The sequence below is a fragment of the Leptodactylus fuscus genome, chromosome 4 (genome assembly GCF_031893055.1).
Source record: "Leptodactylus fuscus isolate aLepFus1 chromosome 4, aLepFus1.hap2, whole genome shotgun sequence".
Lineage (NCBI taxonomy): Eukaryota > Metazoa > Chordata > Amphibia > Anura > Leptodactylidae > Leptodactylus > Leptodactylus fuscus.
Window position 1 is genome coordinate 158,143,877 of NC_134268.1, and position 18,853 is coordinate 158,162,729.

General features: G+C 42.5%; 1 protein-coding gene across 1 annotated transcript in view; it reads right to left on the minus strand.

Moving 5' to 3' along the window:
- Positions 1 to 18,853, minus strand: part of ULK4 (unc-51 like kinase 4) — a 511,681-nt gene that overhangs the window by 156,344 nt on the left and 336,484 nt on the right. Inside the window, exons 33-34 of the mRNA XM_075271240.1 lie at positions 15,919 to 16,082; positions 12,092 to 12,190 (exon numbers count right to left, since the gene is read on the minus strand). Coding sequence (XP_075127341.1) covers positions 12,092 to 12,190; positions 15,919 to 16,082 — 263 coding nt within the window. The remainder of the gene's footprint in view (positions 1 to 12,091; positions 12,191 to 15,918; positions 16,083 to 18,853) is intronic.

Sequence of the window (18,853 nt, forward strand, 5' to 3'; positions counted from 1 at the left end):
TGAGTTCTAGTTTATGTGAAGGGACGCCGGGTAATTCTAAGGTGGGCAGTAAGGCAGATTGGTGACATTATTATCGACCGTTACGTGTTCGTGGTGTGTTGAAACGGTACATCGGTGACTTTGGCTCATAAAACCACAGCAAAATTTGCAACCAAAACGCTGTGTTAACGCAACGTGGTGCTTCAGCCTTAGGCCTCCTGCACACAAATGGCACGGATATGGTCTTCACTGACCTATAGATTAAAAATAAATTGACAGGGCTGCAAATATGGACAGGTGTAGGAAAGGTATAGGACAAATATAGGACCTGCTCTATATTTTACAGCTCAATTTGTCCCAGACACACAGCCGCAAAAACAGGATCTATGTATATGGGCCCATTGAAATGTACAGGACCAATTGTAGATAAAAGTCTGGCCCTGTGCATGACAGTTCAGTAACTCCATGTGCCTCTTATTAGCAATTAACCCCATCATGTCCCTGACATTAACCCTTGTGTAAGAGTTACTGATATGTGAGAGACTTGGAGGTAATAATTAAGTATCTTCATTATTGAGGTCTTTTTTTAGTACTTCCATATGTCTCACATATTAGTAACCTTTATATGAGGCACACAGGGGTTAATATGAGGGACATGATGGGGTTTATTCCTATTAATGTGAGGCACATGGAGTTACTAAGACTAAACTAATAACCCCAAATGCCTGACATTAATGAGAATAGGAACTAAAGGAAGGTAGCTGTGTGTTTCTTACTTTCACTTTGCTAGCAGCTTCCTCTCCTCCTCGGGGAACGTTTGCAGGATGCAGACGGCAGGAGCTATCACTATAGCAGGCAGAGACCTGAGCGATTAAGCTCCACCCCCTGAGTTTCCTGCACCCCTCTCAAAGGGGAGTGTCCTTATGCCTCAGCTCTAGCAGAGCACTGAAGGGACGCTCGGACTTTATTTAATTCTTGCAGGTCCTGTGCTGCTGGCGTGCCAGTGAAATATGACAGGAGTGCCACTCTTGGCACGTGTACCAGGGGTTGCTGACCTCTGCTGTGGAAGGGAAATATGAATTTTGTGGCTTGCTATAGTCCAAAGTGTGTGAGATTGCAGAGATAGTGATGTGAGTTTGGGTTTTGTGGGGTCCTGGGAAAAACGTATGTGTGCTATTGTGACGAAAAGTAGCCTATTGAGCAATCCAGTGTAGTAACTATGTTTGTGGAAAATTTCAGCCAAATCGGTGGAGCGGGTTTTGCGTGATTGAGGAACAAACATCCAAACACACAAACCCATAAACATCCAAACTCACAAACTTTCACCTTTATAATATTAAAAGGATGCTAAACAGAGCATACATATGAATGAAGGTGGGTCACAGGAGGTAATGTTATCAATGTCAATGCAACCTATCCAATATGTAGAGAAAACATTCACACACAAATTTAATCTATCTTGCCTTCAGTTTTATTTTTGATAGTTACCATATATCATCTACGGTGCTTTCCTTGCTGTGCTGGAATAAAAGCACCAATACACAAGAGCCCAAATAAAGGATGGGTCTTTTGGGGGAAGAAAAACAGACAAACACGCATAGCTTCTATTCATCTTTGCCAATACTTGCATTAATGTTGATACTTAATTCCAGCATTAAGTGCAATTTATCCCCTGCAGTCTCTTAATGTCCTACTTTTGTTTTCCCCTTTGCCTAGTCAGGGGACTTTTGAGAAACTCTGATATGGTTACAAGTAAGCTGATGAATAACATTATTCATTGACAAAACAGATAGAGACAGATATTATAACAGTCTCTACTCGATTAGTTACATACCCATCAACCATGACAATTGCCTAAAATCATCCATGCTTTTCATGATACTTTTTGATGAAATTTTCAAGCCAAGCTCAGAATTGGATTAAAAAGGAATGGTAAATCCTATTAATATTATAAAGGTGAAAGTTTGTGAGTTTGTGGGTTTGTGTGTTTGGATGTTTGTGGGTTTGTGTGTTTGGATGTTTGTGGGTTTGTGTGTTTGGATGTTTGTTCCTCAATCACAGCCAAACGGCTGAATGGATTTTGGGGAAATTACACACACACACACACTCACACACACATACACACACACACACACACACACACATATTTGGCAGGAAAAGGTAGGAGGCTACTTAAAATGTGGGTTACTCACCCCAAATCGCGACCGTGACCCTCCAAAGACACTTCTGGGCTTGGCTGTAGAACCTGGCATTCTGCCAGCGCTGGCCTGTTCACGCACCTCCTATTGGTGCATGGCAGGCTGTGGGCGGGCTATAGAGCCAGGGCTGCGGCACCATAGGTTGGGGGCTGAATGTGGGATTGAGCAGGGACACAGTGAAGAAGATGGCGGCAACCCACATCGTCCCGGAACCGCGGGTATACTAGGCCACCTGCACACATCGCGGACGGAGGAGGCTGCTGCACCCGACACTCCACATACAGGTTAGTGCAGCAGGGGAGGGTGTCCCGGGGAGGGGGTGTCTCCAGGGATCAACCACGTTCCCCAGCTTCATATCCCCCTCCTACATCGGCCCCAGTGTAGTAGCACTCACCTTGGCCACGCTCCCCCGCCACTCTCTCAGTCACAGTCACACACAGGCAGCAGCCCGCGAACTTTATGAACTGCGCGAGCGGAGAAAGCAGCGGCGAGGGAGCATGGCCAAGGTAAGTGCTAATACACTGGGGCCAATGTAGGAGGGGGACATGTAGCTGGGGGCAGAGATGGAGGGGACATGAAGGTGGGGGCAGAGATGGAGGGGACATGAAGATGGGGGCAGAGATGGAGGGGTCATGAAGCTGGCGCAGAGATGGGGGGACATGAAGCTGGGGGCAGAGATGAGGGGACATGAAGATGGGGGCAGAGATGGAGGGGTCATGAAGCTGGCGCAGAGATGGGGGGACATGAAGCTGGGGGCAGAGATGAGGGGACATGAAGCTGGGGGCAGAGATGGGGGGACATGAAGCTTGGGGCAGAGATGGGGGGACAAGAAACTGGGGGCAGAGATGGGGGGACATGAAGCTGAGGGCAGAGATGGGGGGGCAGAAACTGGAGGCAGAGATGGAGGGACAAGAAACTGCGGGCAGAGATGGGGGGGCAGAAACTGGAGGAAGAGATGGAGGGACAAGAAACTAGGGCCAGCGATGGGGGACAAGAAAGTGGGGGCAGAGATGGGGGGACAAGAAACTGGGGGCAGCAATGGGGGGAGCAAGAAACTGGGAGCAGCGGTGGCGAGACAAAAAACTGGGGGCAGAGAGGGGGGACAAGAATCTGAGGCCAGAGATGGGGGGACAAGAAACTGGGGACAGAGATGGGGCACAAGAACCGGGGGGGGCAGAGATGGGGGGGACAAGAAACTGGCGGCAGAGATGGGGGGACAAGAAACTGGGGGCAGAGATGGGGTACAAGGAAATGGCGGTAGAGATGGGGAGACAACACATATAAGCAGTTCAATGCCACCGCCAACCCGCAGACGAAGTCGCGGGTAACTTCTAGTACTGTATATATTTATACTACTGCAACCACTTTTGGCTTTGGATTAGCTAATGTCACTGCTGCCATAAAGCAAGTTGAGCAAGTTGCCTCAGAAGGCAGCTTGCAATAGCTCAAAAGATGGCACTGTAATAAAGAGTACCAGCATCTGTATCTTTACATATAAGCCTTGGCCCCATGTTGCGAAAATGCTGCATTTTACATTACCTGCAAAGCGGATGGGATTTCGGCTAATCCCATCCACACATTGCAGGAAAAATCTTCACCGGAAATGTTACAATTACATTTTACATTTTTACAATTACATTTTACATGTTACAATTACATTTTTAATATATTATGCAAATTAGAGCCCATTCACATCATGTTTTGATCATCAGTTTAACTGATCAGTTTCTGTTCATTCTTTTGTGGGACAAAAAAGTGTAGTCTGTCCTAGAGTAACTTATCCATTTTTATTTAACATTGACTTTATGTAAATGGTTTGTCATCAATTTCCATCCCTTTTCATCCGTTTTTGGCATCTGTTTTTTTGTCTCAGTAAAACTGATCAGTTAAACTGATTATCAAAACATGATGTGAATGGCCCCATAGGCAGTTGCTGCAATGGGGACAAAACGTCAACTCCCTGGGGCACTGGTCTTGCCAACCAGATCACTACAATTTCCTGCCTATAGCACACTGTGCACTGCTATGACATCACCCATCCTACCTGAGCAGCAAGGACAGTGCTCCATGGAGTTGAAGGCCCGCCCACAGTGCACAAACTGCCTCATTTGCATAAGACTTCAAAGTTGTTTTCTCCAAATTTACAAAAGTAACATACATAACAGATGCATGTGGTTTATGAGTGTAATGTGCTCTGTAACACAGTGGTGGTAGTTGAATATGCTTGGGGGGAAGGCGGAGGTAGTACAGCCTCATCAAAAAATATTTAAACAATGTGAATAGGTTGAGCAGCTGACCTGAAAACAACAATGAAGTGACAGGACTAGACAGCACTGGGAGGCACCAGGGAAAGGAAAGCATGATTTTTTATTTTTTTTTACCTCCCATGGCCTATTTAAAGTATATTTTGGCCTGGACAATCCTTTTAAACTTCAACTTTACCTATTAGTAAGAACCAAATACTAAATGCCATACATCATTTGATTCCCGATCTGCCCGTGATCAATTTGGTGTTTTTCTTTTTTAAATACAACCATCCATCCAAAGGATATAGGCTCTGGGCAGAAACTTTTTGTATTTCTCCAAGAAACTGAAAAGGTTCCTGCCCACATGGAGAATCAGAGCTAGGTCCCACATAACCTTCCTGGGGCCATATCTTTTGAACAGGTGGACACATTTTAAGCATAGAAACACCAACTCATTCAGCAGAATAGTGAGAATGAAATGGTGTATGGGATTTAGGATTTTGTACTTGTACTTGACAGACTCTCTTTAAATATGGATCTAGGGGGTAAATTATTCCTTTAAAGGATTTGATGCTAACATCTTGCTGTCAGACACCACAGGAAACCTTCCAACGATGATTTGACAGTTCAGAACAGCTTGGGTGGCACAAGGGAGCGTACACAACATTAGGTGGTCTTCATGTTATGATTAGAGATGAGCGAACACTAAAATGTTCGAGGTTCGAAATTCGATTCGAACAGCCGCTCACTGTTCGAGTGTTCGAATGGGTTTCGAACCCCATTATAGTCTATGGGGAACATAAACTCGTTAAGGGGGAAACCCAAATTCGTGTCTGGAGGGTCACCAAGTCCACTATGACACCCCAGGAAATGATACCAACACCCTGGAATGACACTGGGACAGCAGGGGAAGCATGTCTGGGGGCATAAAAGTCACTTTATTTCATGGAAATCCCTGTCAGTTTGCGATTTTCGCAAGCTAACTTTTCCCCATAGAAATGCATTGGCCAGTGCTGATTGGCCAGAGTACGGAACTCGACCAATCAGCGCTGGCTCTGCTGGAGGAGGCGGAGTCTAAGATAGCTCCACACCAGTCTCCATTCAGGTCCGACCTTAGACTCCGCCTCCTCCGGCAGAGCCAGCGCTGATTGGCCGAAGGCTGGCCAATGCATTCCTATGCGAATGCAGACTTAGCAGTGCTGAGTCAGTTTTGCTCAACTACACATCTGATGCACACTCGGCACTGCTACATCAGATGTAGCAATCTGATGTAGCAGAGCCGAGGGTGCACTAGAACCCCTGTGCAAACTCAGTTCACGCTAATAGAATGCATTGGCCAGCGCTGATTGGCCAATGCATTCTATTAGCCCGATGAAGTAGAGCTGAATGTGTGTGCTAAGCACACTCATTCAGCACTGCTTCATCACGCCAATACAATGCATTAGCCAGTGCTGATTGGCCAGAGTACGGAATTCGGCCAATCAGCGCTGGCTCTGCTGGAGGAGGCGGAGTCTAAGATCGCTCCACACCAGTCTCCATTCAGGTCCGACCTTAGACTCCGCCTCCTCCGGCAGAGCCAGCGCTGATTGGCCGAAGGCTGGCCAATGCATTCCTATGCGAATGCAGACTTAGCAGTGCTGAGTCAGTTTTGCTCAACTACACATCTGATGCACACTCGGCACTGCTACATCAGATGTAGCAATCTGATGTAGCAGAGCCGAGGGTGCACTAGAACCCCTGTGCAAACTCAGTTCACGCTAATAGAATGCATTGGCCAGCGCTGATTGGCCAATGCATTCTATTAGCCCGATGAAGTAGAGCTGAATGTGTGTGCTAAGCACACACATTCAGCACTGCTTCATCACGCCAATACAATGCATTAGCCAGTGCTGATTGGCCAGAGTACGGAATTCGGCCAATCAGCGCTGGCTCTGCTGGAGGAGGCGGAGTCTAAGGTCGGACCTGAATGGAGACTGGTGTGGAGCGATCTTAGACTTGAACCCTTGTGCACCCTCAGCTCTGCTACATCAGAGCCGAGGGTGCGCTTGAACCCTTGTGCACACTCTGCTTCATCAAGCTAATAGAATGCATTGGCCAGCGCTGATTGGCCAATGTATTCTATTAGCCTGATGAAGTAGAGCTGAATGTGTGTGCTAAGCACACACATTCAGCTCTACTTCATCGGGCTAATAGAATGCATTGGCCAGCGCTGATTGGCCAGAGTACGGAACTCGACCAATCAGCGCTGGCTCTGCTGGAGGAGGCAGAGTCTAAGATCGCTCCACACCAGTCTCCATTCAGGTCCGACCTTAGACTCCGCCTCCTCCAGCAGAGCCAGCGCTGATTGGCCGAATTCCGTACTCTGGCCAATCAGCACTGGCTAATGCATTGTATTGGCGTGATGAAGCAGTGCTGAATGTGTGTGCTTAGCACACACATTCAGCTCTACTTCATCGGGCTAATAGAATGCATTGGCCAATCAGCGCTGGCCAATGCATTCTATTAGCGTGAACTGAGTTTGCACAGGGGTTCTAGTGCACCCTCGGCTCTGCTACATCAGATTGCTACATCTGATGTAGCAGTGCCGAGTGTGCATCAGATGTGTAGTTGAGCAAAACTGACTCAGCACTGCTAAGTCTGCATTCGCATAGGAATGCATTGGCCAGCCTTCGGCCAATCAGCGCTGGCTCTGCCGGAGGAGGCGGAGTCTAAGGTCGGACCTGAATGGAGACTGGTGTGGAGCGATCTTAGACTCCGCCTCCTCCAGCAGAGCCAGCGCTGATTGGTCGAGTTCCGTACTCTGGCCAATCAGCGCTGGCCAATGCATTCTATTAGCCCGATGAAGTAGAGCTGAATGTGTGTGCTTAGCACACACATTCAGCTCTACTTCATCAGGCTAATAGAATACATTGGCCAATCAGCGCTGGCCAATGTATTCTATTAGCTTGATGAAGCAGAGTGTGCACAAGGGTTCAAGCGCACCCTCGGCTCTGATGTAGCAGAGCTGAGGGTGCACAAGGGTTCAAGTGCACCCTCGGCTCTCCTACATCAGAGCCGAGGGTGCGCTTGAACCCTTGTGCAGCCTCGGCTCTGCTACATCAGAGCCGAGGGTGCGCTTGAACCCTTGTGCACACTCTGCTTCATCAAGCTAATAGAATGCATTGGCCAGCACTGATTGGCCAGAGTACGGAATTCGGCCAATCAGCGCTGGCCAATGCATCCCTATGGGAAAAAGTTTATCTCACAAAAATCACAATTACACACCCGATAGAGCCCCAAAAAGTTATTTTTAATAACATTCCCCCCTAAATAAAGGTTATCCCTAGCTATCCCTGCCTGTACAGCTATCCCTGTCTCATAGTCACAAAGTTCACATTCTCATATGACCCGGATTTGAAATCCACTATTCGTCTAAAATGGAGGTCACCTGATTTCGGCAGCCAATGACTTTTTCCAATTTTTTTCAATGCCCCCGGTGTCGTAGTTCCTGTCCCACCTCCCCTGCGCTGTTATTGGTGCAAAAAAGGCGCCAGGGAAGGTGGGAGGGGAATCGAATTTTGGCGCACTTTACCACGTGGTGTTCGATTCGATTCGAACATGGCGAACACCCTGATATCCGATCGAACATGTGTTCGATAGAACACTGTTCGCTCATCTCTAGTTATGATTCAACAAAGTATATCACCAAATGGTTCAGTTAAATTTCCCTTTAAAGCAGGGCTTTAATTCCACTAGTATTTTGTAATGCAAGGCTTTGTGTATCACTTCAAATCGTGTCCAATTCATTTGTTATCTCACTGGACCTTTGATTAATTTAAACTAGAGATGGAAGAGCTAAAGGCTAACAAATCCTGTGAGTTCTAATCTATTTGTCACAGCGCTGTCTGCACTAGTCCTGAGCCGAGTGATGATTTGTCTGATAAACAAGACTACTGGCTGACTTCTGACCATAAATTGTATATATCCAGCAATGTCAAGTTTTCCTGTACTCTGTATCCTGGCTACAAAAAGTAAATCCAGGTCATACAAGTTACAATGTCTCAGAAGAAAGTCACTGAGAAACTGACATTATAGTTATACGGTATATTATATTAAGTGTAATATACTATATTAAATCAGTAGCAACATGATCTCACCTAACTAGAAGAATGTTCATATCTAAAAGTAGTGTTAAGTGCAATTTTATAGTTATAAGAATGGACTTCTGTTCCATGTGCAATCCACTCAAAAGACAAAAGGGCACTTCCTCTGTCAATAGGTAAAAAGGTTTCATCTCCAAGGGAAACAAAGCTTCTTTATAAAAAGAACAGTAAATATATACAATAGTCTACATCAGGAGACGGTCACAATAAAAGCAGTGAATAGAAAAAAAATAGATACCTCATTATAATAAAATAACATTCACTCTTATGTAAACATATAGTATTCTTGTTTGAATGTTCATATAACTCACGCCGAGTGGCAAAACTACCAGTTAGTCCCTCTGCTGCTTTGTTGTTATTATTATCCAACACCATCAGGGGTGCTGGGAAGAGCAGGGATCAATCCAGTATGTGACCATATAGTGATGATTTTGTACTGCAATGTCTTCTGGCTGGTCTTATTTGGGTGGGAAAGACCAAAAACCATGGGTTTTCCCATCCTGGTCCTGCTATGCTAGTGCTGTAGATCAAGTCAGAGGAGTAACTTGAAGCTCGTGGGCCCCAATGCAAAATCTGTAATGGGGCCCTCATTTACCACGTGCTGTTTATAATACAGATGTTATTTGATATTGTAGAGAGGCCTGTGGGCCCCCTTAGGATCCAGGGCCTGGCAGTTATTGCAACCTCTGCACCTCCTTTAGCTACAATCATTCATTGGATCCCACCTATTACAATTATGGTGGAAGGGGGTTAAGAGGTAAAACAGAACAGCCATTAAGGGGTTAAGGGACAATTGTGTAGACAATTGTTTAAAAATGGCATAATTGAGTGAATGTCCATACGATGTTGGAACGAGAACCAATTATTGTTTTCTTCCTCAATTACCATATCTATGTATCAGGTTGACATAAAAAGCATTTGTTGGTGGAAATTCCCTATCTATAAGCACACATCTACAAAATGGACAAGTAAGTGAAAAGTAAGCAAATTTTACCAGACAAATGATCTGTTAAGTGACGGAAATGTGGCAGAACATACTAGATTATATAAAGATTTGTCTAGTACTGGCTCACCGTCAGTTTTCAGTCCATTAAATAAGAATCAGTGGGTTTGGTCAAAAAAATAAAAATCAATAAAATTCAAGTTTTTTTCACTGATCATTAAAACTCATACAAAACAAATGACACATTAAAAATGGAATAACAGAATGAAATAGATACAAAATGGCCACTATAAACAGACACTAAAAGCCATTTTAACATCCGTTATATCTGTCAAAAACCGTCACTGTCGTGTAAATAAGGACACGTCTAAAGAGGACTTAAGCTATTGTGCAGAATATGTAATACAATATATAACTGTGGAAGAAATATACATTAGCGATGTTCATCTTACAAAACAGAAATCACCTTTGTCCTACGTGATTTACAGTAGACTAAGCTGAAAGCAAGTACATTTATGTCATCCCATTGGGATGAAAAACACTGAAATTCAGCTAAATCGCCACAATCACAACAAAGCAAGGTGATTAAGAGTGACATTTCTAAAAGGTCACCTCCACTGTATTCTAACCATCCACTTTCAAAATCTCTTAAATAAAAATAAGAAAATGAATATTTTAATGAGAGGTGACTTGACATGCGAGAAAAATGAGTAATACACATAATTAAGAAAGGAGATTTCTGTATAATCACTTTGTTTTGGGGAACATTTGGACAAGCTGTAAGCAAAACAGACATTCGAATAAAAATAGGCGACATACAAATATGATCTATGTGCCTTTAGCATTTAAATGTGGCCCTTGTAGTTGTAGAACCAAGTAATATTAAATCCTCCAAAAATCTAAAAATGTGCATGAGACCTTAAAGGGGTTTTGTCATTATGGACACTTATTTCATATCCACAGGACAGGTATAAGCATTTGATAGTTGGGGCCCCGATTGCTGGGTCTTCTAGTAATCAGTAAGATGGGGGATTTCTGGGTCCCCTAGTGATCTGTAAGACGGGTGATGGGTGATTGCTGGGTCCCCTACTGATCAGTAAGACGGGTGATGGGGGATTGCTGGGTCCCCTAGCGATCGGTAAGACAGGTGACGGGGGATTGCTGGGTCCCCTAGTGATCAGTAAGACGTGGGATTGCTGGGTCCCCTAGTGATCAGTAAGACATGTGACGGGGGGATTGCTGGGTCTCCTAGTGATCGGTAAGACAGGTGACGGGGGATTGCTGGGTACCCTAGTGATCAGTAAAATGAGGAATGAAAGTTCTTTTAAAGCCTCCTAGTGAATGGAGTGCCAGTATGCTTGTGTGACCGGCATTCCATTCACTTCCACGAGATTACAATCCCAACAGACCCATAACAGTGAACGGAGAACTGGTCACGCATTTGCACTGGCACTTCATTTACAAGGAGGCTTTAGGGAGACTTTCAGTCCTATATCCTCCATTGAGGTCTAGGGGAGAATTTTCTAGATGTGCCATGTGAGGCAAAAACGATTTTAAGGGAGCCTTCACACAATGTAACGCTGCGCTCATTCTGATCATTAAAAGACGTTCAGAATGAGCGCGTAAAAAGCAGCTCCCATTGACTTGAATGGGAGCCAGCAAACGTGCGCTCCCCATTGAAATCAATAGGAGGCTATTTTCCCCATGCTTTCAATGTATTACGCGCGTATCACATTGAAAGCATAGGGAAAAAAGCCTCCCATTGATTTCAATGGGGAGCGCACGTATGCCGGCTCCCATTCAAGTCAATGGGAGCTGCTTTTTATGCGCTCATTCTGAACATCTTTTTACAATCAGAATTAGCACAGCGTTACATCGTGTGAGGGCTCCCTTAGGGAGGGTGAGTTGGTAACCTATGACCATCAACTACTGTGAATGACGGTTCCTATGTTATCTGTGTATGAATGATGCCTGCTTGTGCTGATGAGTGAGATGCTTGCTGCAAAGAAATATCCTACAAAATAGGAAGTATCAACCTGTTATTAGGCTTATTGGCAGGGTAGGAAATTGCAAAGATACAGTGGTCCTTCAAATTTCAATATTAGGCTAGGTATTACACCCAGACACTGAACACTGAAGGTAGGCCTGTGGGGATCAGGAGTAACATTACAGACATTATCTAGCGTAATAATCCAATAGGTAGTGGCTGATTTAAAAAACAAACAAACAAACAAACAAAAAAAAAACAAAACAAAGGCCAAAATTATATAGTCTGGGACAAATATTTGCTTGGACTGACCTTTACAAAATAGGAGCAGTCCTGACATATTTGGGACTGTTGGCCAATATGGAATAGTATATGATGGGCATTAATAAATAGTCTGTATTTCTAAGCAATACATTTCCACATATATTTGTTAAGTACTTGTAAAGTAAGATAATTCACACCTAGTTGTCATACTACAGAAGTGTAATACATCATAACACAAATACGGTTATATACTGTCAAAAGAGAACGCCATAAATAGGCACCCAGGAGCACAGCCACAGATTTCGGCAAAACCTGCGACTAAATCAACTTACCAGCTGAACAAGTAAACTGATCAAATCTGTCAGAGGCTTATTCACAATCAGAAGCTCCTCGGCCGTCTGAGTATCCGCACCTTGCCCAGTCTTCTGAGCCTACAAATGGAAGTATATTTCTGGAATTACTGTTACATTTTCAGTGTCTTGAGAAAATTCACACTGAATATTTAGGATTTGAAATGTGTAAAACAAAATGTGTCAAAAGTAATTTTCACCTGTATGGCAGAGATAGTAAAAAAAAAATAGGACAGTGAATATGTAAAGTATACCACATTTTCTTTTAGAGACAGTGCAAACAGTTGCTGTTATGACTGTTTATACTATTTTTAAGAAATTGGTTATATCTTATGTGAGAAAGTGACAGGGAAAATTCTGGAAGGGCGCTATATTTCCCCCAGATTCCTCATGTATATGTGGTGAGTGAGGGTAACACAGGGCTGTAGCAAAACCTCACCTGTGGGATCAACCACTTCTTGTCCTACTGTAGGAAGGAGCTTATGTACAGGTGGGGGCTGGGGCTCATCAAGGCCCTATAAAACCTGACCAGACCTCAGTCCTGGGGGAGAGAGGAGGTGCCGGGACCTGTCACAATAACCTGACTTCTGGTGAGAGACCTGTGTGAACACAGCCTCTATTTTGTTTGGTTTTGCTTTCCGTGTGGCTGGATCAAGCCACATGTACAGTTAGTGTTCCTGTGTTTAGTTAGTAGCTCAAGTGAGCAGGTTTTGTTTTATGTTTTTGCCCAAAGTTAAGGCTAGTTTATTTTTCTGCTATTTATATTGGATTTTGGTGTGTCTGTTTCTGACAGTCTGGGTCCGATGCTGCTACCGCTGAGCCTACTCCCCCACACTTAATAATAACAATGATGGACAAAAGACATCCTCCAAGTCTATAAGATCTTATCCATCAAAGTAGAGCTCTAATATTCTGTTCTAACTTTTTTAGGGTATATTTAAATTACACTACACTTCACTTTTTTGGCATCTTATTACATTTCAGTTCATTTTGCTGCAATTTTGTAAAAGAAAGCAACTGACTGTAGTGGAAATAAATCCTAATACTTCTTTATAATCCTGTGAATGAATATAGAATGATACTTTCTAGCTGCCACTAGAGGGAGAATGTGAGCTTAGTGTATGCTATAATATTTTGACAATATATGAGAGTATGTATTGAGCTCCTAAACTCCCTCTTGTGGTAGCCTGAGGTAGCCTAAATACAGTATTTTAGGCCATTACACTCTGATTCCTACATAACACTTACAGTGGGTAAATAAGTATTAAGCGCGTCACCAGTATTCTAAGTAAATATATCTCTAAAAGTGCTACTGACATAAAATTCTCACCAGATGTCGGTAACAACCCATCAAATCCATGCAGGCAAAGAAATCAAACCATAGATGTTCATACATTAATTTATGTGTAATAATGAGAAATGACACAGGAAAAAGTATTGAACACACTTACTGAAATGTAACTAATGCTTGGTACAAAAACCATTGTTGGTGATCACAGTTTCAAGACGCTTCCTGTATGGAGAAACTAGTCACATGCATTACCCAGGTGTGATTTTGGCCCAGTCTTGCACACAAACTCTCTTCACACCCTGAAGGTTCAGTGGACGACTTCTATGAACTCTGAGCTTTACTTCCATAGACTTTCTATTGGATTCAGGTCAGGTGATCGGCTCGGCCGTTCTAACAGATTTATTTTCTTTCTATGAAACCAATTGAGTGTTTCCTTGGCTGTAAGTTTGGGATCATTGTCTTGCTGAAATGTCCACCCTTGGTTCATCTTCATCATCCTGGTAGTTGGCAGGAGGTGTTTATCAAGAATGTCTCAGAACATTTGTCCATTCATCCTTCCTTCAATTCTATGACATTTGCCAGTGCTGTATGCTGAAAAACACCCCCTCACCATAATGTTACCACTTCCAAATGTCACTGTGACCTGGTGTTTTGGAGTGATATGCTGTGCCTTTGGAATTACAAATATGGTGTCTATTATGTTATTCAAAGAGTTCAATTTTGGTCTCATCTGACCAGACTATATCCTCCTAGTATTTTACAGTCTTGCCTAAATGTTGTTGAGCAAACTATATACACTCTTGAACATGCTTTTAGTTCAGCAATGGAGTCTTGCGTGGTGAGCGCGCATACAGGCCATGGAGGTTGAGGCCATTACTGATTGTTTTCTTTGATACAATTGTACCTGTGGATTCCAGGTCTTTCTGTAGTTCTCCACAGGTGGTCCTTGGCTCTTGGACAACTCTTCTGATAATTCTTTTCTTCTGTAACCAATGTTATCAGTATGTTCTGTACAATAAGGGGATTCCGCGTTAACCAATTCCGTCGATTTCTGCTCCAGATTAGGCCCAAATGAATAGGCCTAGTCCGGAGGGTGCTGTTGCGAGGCCGACACCGCGGCTGAATCAGCCATGGAATCCGCCTGAAGAAAGGGCAGCTCGCTTCATTTTTCCTCTAGTGGGAACAAACCTCTAGCGGAAAAAAGAATGCTAGTGGTCTACATAGACCTCTATTGTGAGGGGACGGATCTTGAGGTGAATTTCACGCCAAAATCCAATCCCTCTTGCCCCATGTGAACTAGCCCTAGGATTGTAAAGGTCTTAAGACAGCTCACTGGCTTTACCCATCATGAGATGTTTCTTGTGTGGCACTTTAGTAAATAGAAACCTTTATAATAGGCCATCAGTTGAACCAGCCAATATGATTTCTCACATTTCTAGTATTAGCGGCAGGATTGCTTTCTAATTCCTGATAGATTTCAGATGGTGTTAGGATTTTCCATGACTTTTTGTACCTTTTTGCACCTTTCTTCACGTGTTCAATACTTTTTTCCCAGTGTCATTTCTCATGATCACATATAACTTAATTTCTGGACATCTATGGTTTGATTTCTTTCCATGCGTGGTAGGATGGTGAGAATTTCATGTCAATAGCACCTTTAGAAATATATTTAGAGTAATTTAGATTTCTACGATGTAATGTATTTGTTTAGAACAGGGGTTGGCAACTCCTAGAACGCTTACCAAGAGTCTTTCCGGTCGGAAGTGCACGATTTCATTACCACTGATGTGAGCATCCCAAAAGTTAAGCTATGGGACCAGTTAAAGAATATATTTCTACAAAGCTTCACAGACTTCTATGGTTCTGTGCTAGGAAGACAATTTTGCTCAACTGTAAACCCCCCGAGTCTCATCACTTTCCCAATGGACCTTGTTGAATGTGTTAGTACTAAGACAATAATAAATACAAAACTCTTGCAGACATCTTATAATGGAATTTCTGTTCCTGATTTTAAGTAGAGAATTTTAAATACATGTCAAATAGAAAATTGCATGGTTTTCTATTCCATAAATTGGTAAATAAAAAAAACATAAAAAAATTATTCTTTTAAATCTTATTAATGAAATAAAAAATAAACCATTTAAAAATTTCCTCAAAAGAGAGTTTTGACATCTAAAAGAAACCTCACTTTGACTTTGTCCACATTGGTCACTTTAGTCCAAATGCATAAGATTTTTGAGACAAAAACTGAAACAGAAAGGTCTTTCTTTGACTTCAGTGAAACATTGATTGCCATTGTTAAGGCTGGATGTAATAATCATTCCTTTACAGAAAAAAATCACATTTTTGAAGTACATTCAATGAATTATTGTCACTTTTTATTTTTCATCATTCCTCTATCTCACTAAATTTGCAGACTGTCTGGTAAAGTATACTTTGTATGGAGAATACTCTAATGGAATACTAATGTAAGCGAATACAAAGTATCTTTATGTAGAGCATGTACTGTTTCTCATACCTGAATGACCACTCGCACTACACCAGATGTGTATTTCAGAATACAATGCAGGACGTCAAGCAGTGAAAGTAGCTGAGCATTAGCAGCTTTCAGCCGACTTTTGTCATCATCCAGATACAAAGCTGCTGTTTCCACTATCAAGTTGGAAACGTGATGGACCAGTCCTGCATATATAAAATATACAACCACATGTTAATGAAAAGGTGAAATGCAAAGAAATAACAGATAGATAAAGCTAATTCAATATTCATATTCATTAGCAAGTATGGCTATTTAGAGAAACCATTCTAGGTAGCTTTACACCTTTTATGGGGGGGGGGGTTTCAAAAGAAAGCTTAGGATAAAAAAACAGTATAAAAAACTACAGTGACTTAAAGAACAGTATGTGTGAAATTACCTTTAGGCTAAGGCCCCACGTTGTGGAAATTAGGCTTTTTTATTGCAGATTTTGCTGCTTTTTTTTTTTTGAGCCAAAGCCAGAAGTGTATTGAACAGGAGGTGGAATTATAAGCAGGGGTGTAACTTGAAGGTGCAGAAGCCCTGGAGCCTTAGGGGGCCATAAGCACTGGCATCATAAGCAGCTTTCATCTGGCCCATAAGCCAAGGAGACTCACAGATTCCCCTAACCACACTAAGGTGGATTAAACTCCTTAGCACCCATAACCATCACTATTAAAAATTTGCCATAGGGATGAGGTAGGGGACCCCAGACAAAAGACTGCACCAGGGCCCACAAGATTTTAGTTACGACACTGATTATAAGTTCCTCCTATATCTTTTCCATTCCTTTTAGTAGCCATTCTTGGCTTTGGCCTAAAAAATGTTGCAAAATCTCCAACAAAATAAGCTGCATGTAGTTCTACTGAGGATCTATAAAAATATAAATATTTGAAGGGCACCAAGTCTTTGCTGCTGTCAATCCCTGGCCTTAGTGGTCACCTGCCATATAACACTAAGGACAGCGATTGGATGCATAACAACATGGCATATATGGGTGGTGAGGGAGCAAATTGGAAAGATTTACATTGGATACATTTGCTAGTGCTGGACAATTTCTTCTACAATTCCCTAACTCCAGCCCAGAGGCATTATCCACTGGAGTCTGAGGTGGTCTGAAACACACTTATTTGCTCTTTCCCTCCATCATGCAATATTTGCTGTTGCTATGAGATCACTAGTACTTTTAGAAACTTCTACAGATAAAATGAATTACAAATCATGAGGATGAAACACTCACGCTCCGCATAAAAGATAACTAATTGAGTAAAACACACAAAAAAGAAAACAATGTTTAAAGGAAAGTCAACATCATAATTTGTAGAAAATACATTTTAGACTATCTCCCTGACAACCAAATTGCTTTTATTTTCTGCAAATATGAAACAATTTTTTTTATATACACTTGAATAGGAAAAAAAATCACTTTATTATATATTCACTCAAAAGATATTTAACTAACCAGGATAACCTTATTTAGTTATTCCTTTCTATCTGAGGCTAGGTTTACATCTGCGTACGGGTTTCCATTTGGGCAGTCCATTTGCGGATCCCCCGAACGGATACCTAATTTACGTAAAAAGCAGTTACCCACTGAAAACCATGGACCCCATAGACTATAGCACTTGCAGTGCTTTTCTCTCAGCATTTTTCAAGCGGAGAGGGGAACGGAGTCTTCTTACGGATAGCCAATGCTGGTGTGAATGCAGCCTGAAATCTATTCTTCTACCAGGGTAAGGGCCTCTCACTCTGACCAGATGAATGTAGAGGTATTAAAGCAAAGATCCTTAACTTCCTGTAGATAGCCTGTTCCATAGGGGGAGGCAGAAACTTTTGTCATGGACTACTGATAAACCTACAGTTCCTGTCACACAGTTATAATGAAACAGCTCTGCCTTCCTAACTATATACTTCTAGTCTCAGATAATTCAGGATCGTACAGAGAAACGGATAATTCCACTGGCCCCAGCAGGTAGATATGGCACTTAATCTAAAGATTATATATATTTCATTAATATAGTTGTTTGTTTCAGAGCACACTTATCACAGTTGGTACCTGTATAGTCAGTTTACTTTTGTCATATTTTAAGTTTTGTTCTTATGGTTCTCCATTATGTGTTATGCTTTAGTTTAAAATGACTATATATCCAATTGGGATCGCTAGAAAACAAGGAAATCCAGTTTTCCTTAAAAAATATATACATAAATAAAATATATATATTGTCAGGGTCTGGGTTTGCTAGGTGGGGTGGCATAGACACACAATTCCAGTTTCTTTTAGTCCAAAACAGAGGTAGAGTTTATTTTCACTCAAAAAGGTAGTGCAGCAACAAAATGAAACAATACAAAAATAAATACCTGCCCGGCTAGGCTCTAACTAAACATGGAATAGGTTACCTCACCTAGAGTAGCAGAAATCCAAAAAAAGCCAGTAGAATCATTCAGGACACAGCTCCAAAAAATATGACCTCTCTGCTCTCCAGTCAAACTCTGCCCAAGTGTTGCTGCTGGAGCTGGCTTCTTAAGCCTCCTTGATGAGGAGACTCTCTGCAGCTGAGTCGCTGCTGGAACATCCCCAAAGTGTGGACTGGAGGGGGGTGGAATGACAGGTCCCACTACCAATCCTACCTGTCATTCCTAAAAATCCAGCCCAGTACTGAGCATTTACCAAAATGCTCAGCAGACGAAAGTTGTCTGCTGAGAACAAACATTCCTGGAGTTTTTTCATCTCACCCACCTGAGTAGTCTGGGTGAGACGTACACCCCCTCCATTACCTGACCAGCCATCGGCTTACAATATATATATATATATATATATATATATATATATATATATATATATATATAATGTATCAACAAAACAAAATATGGTTTAGAAGGGTTGTCCGATGCACACAGTATTTGAAGGAACTCGGCAGAGAGGTTGTTCCAAACATCT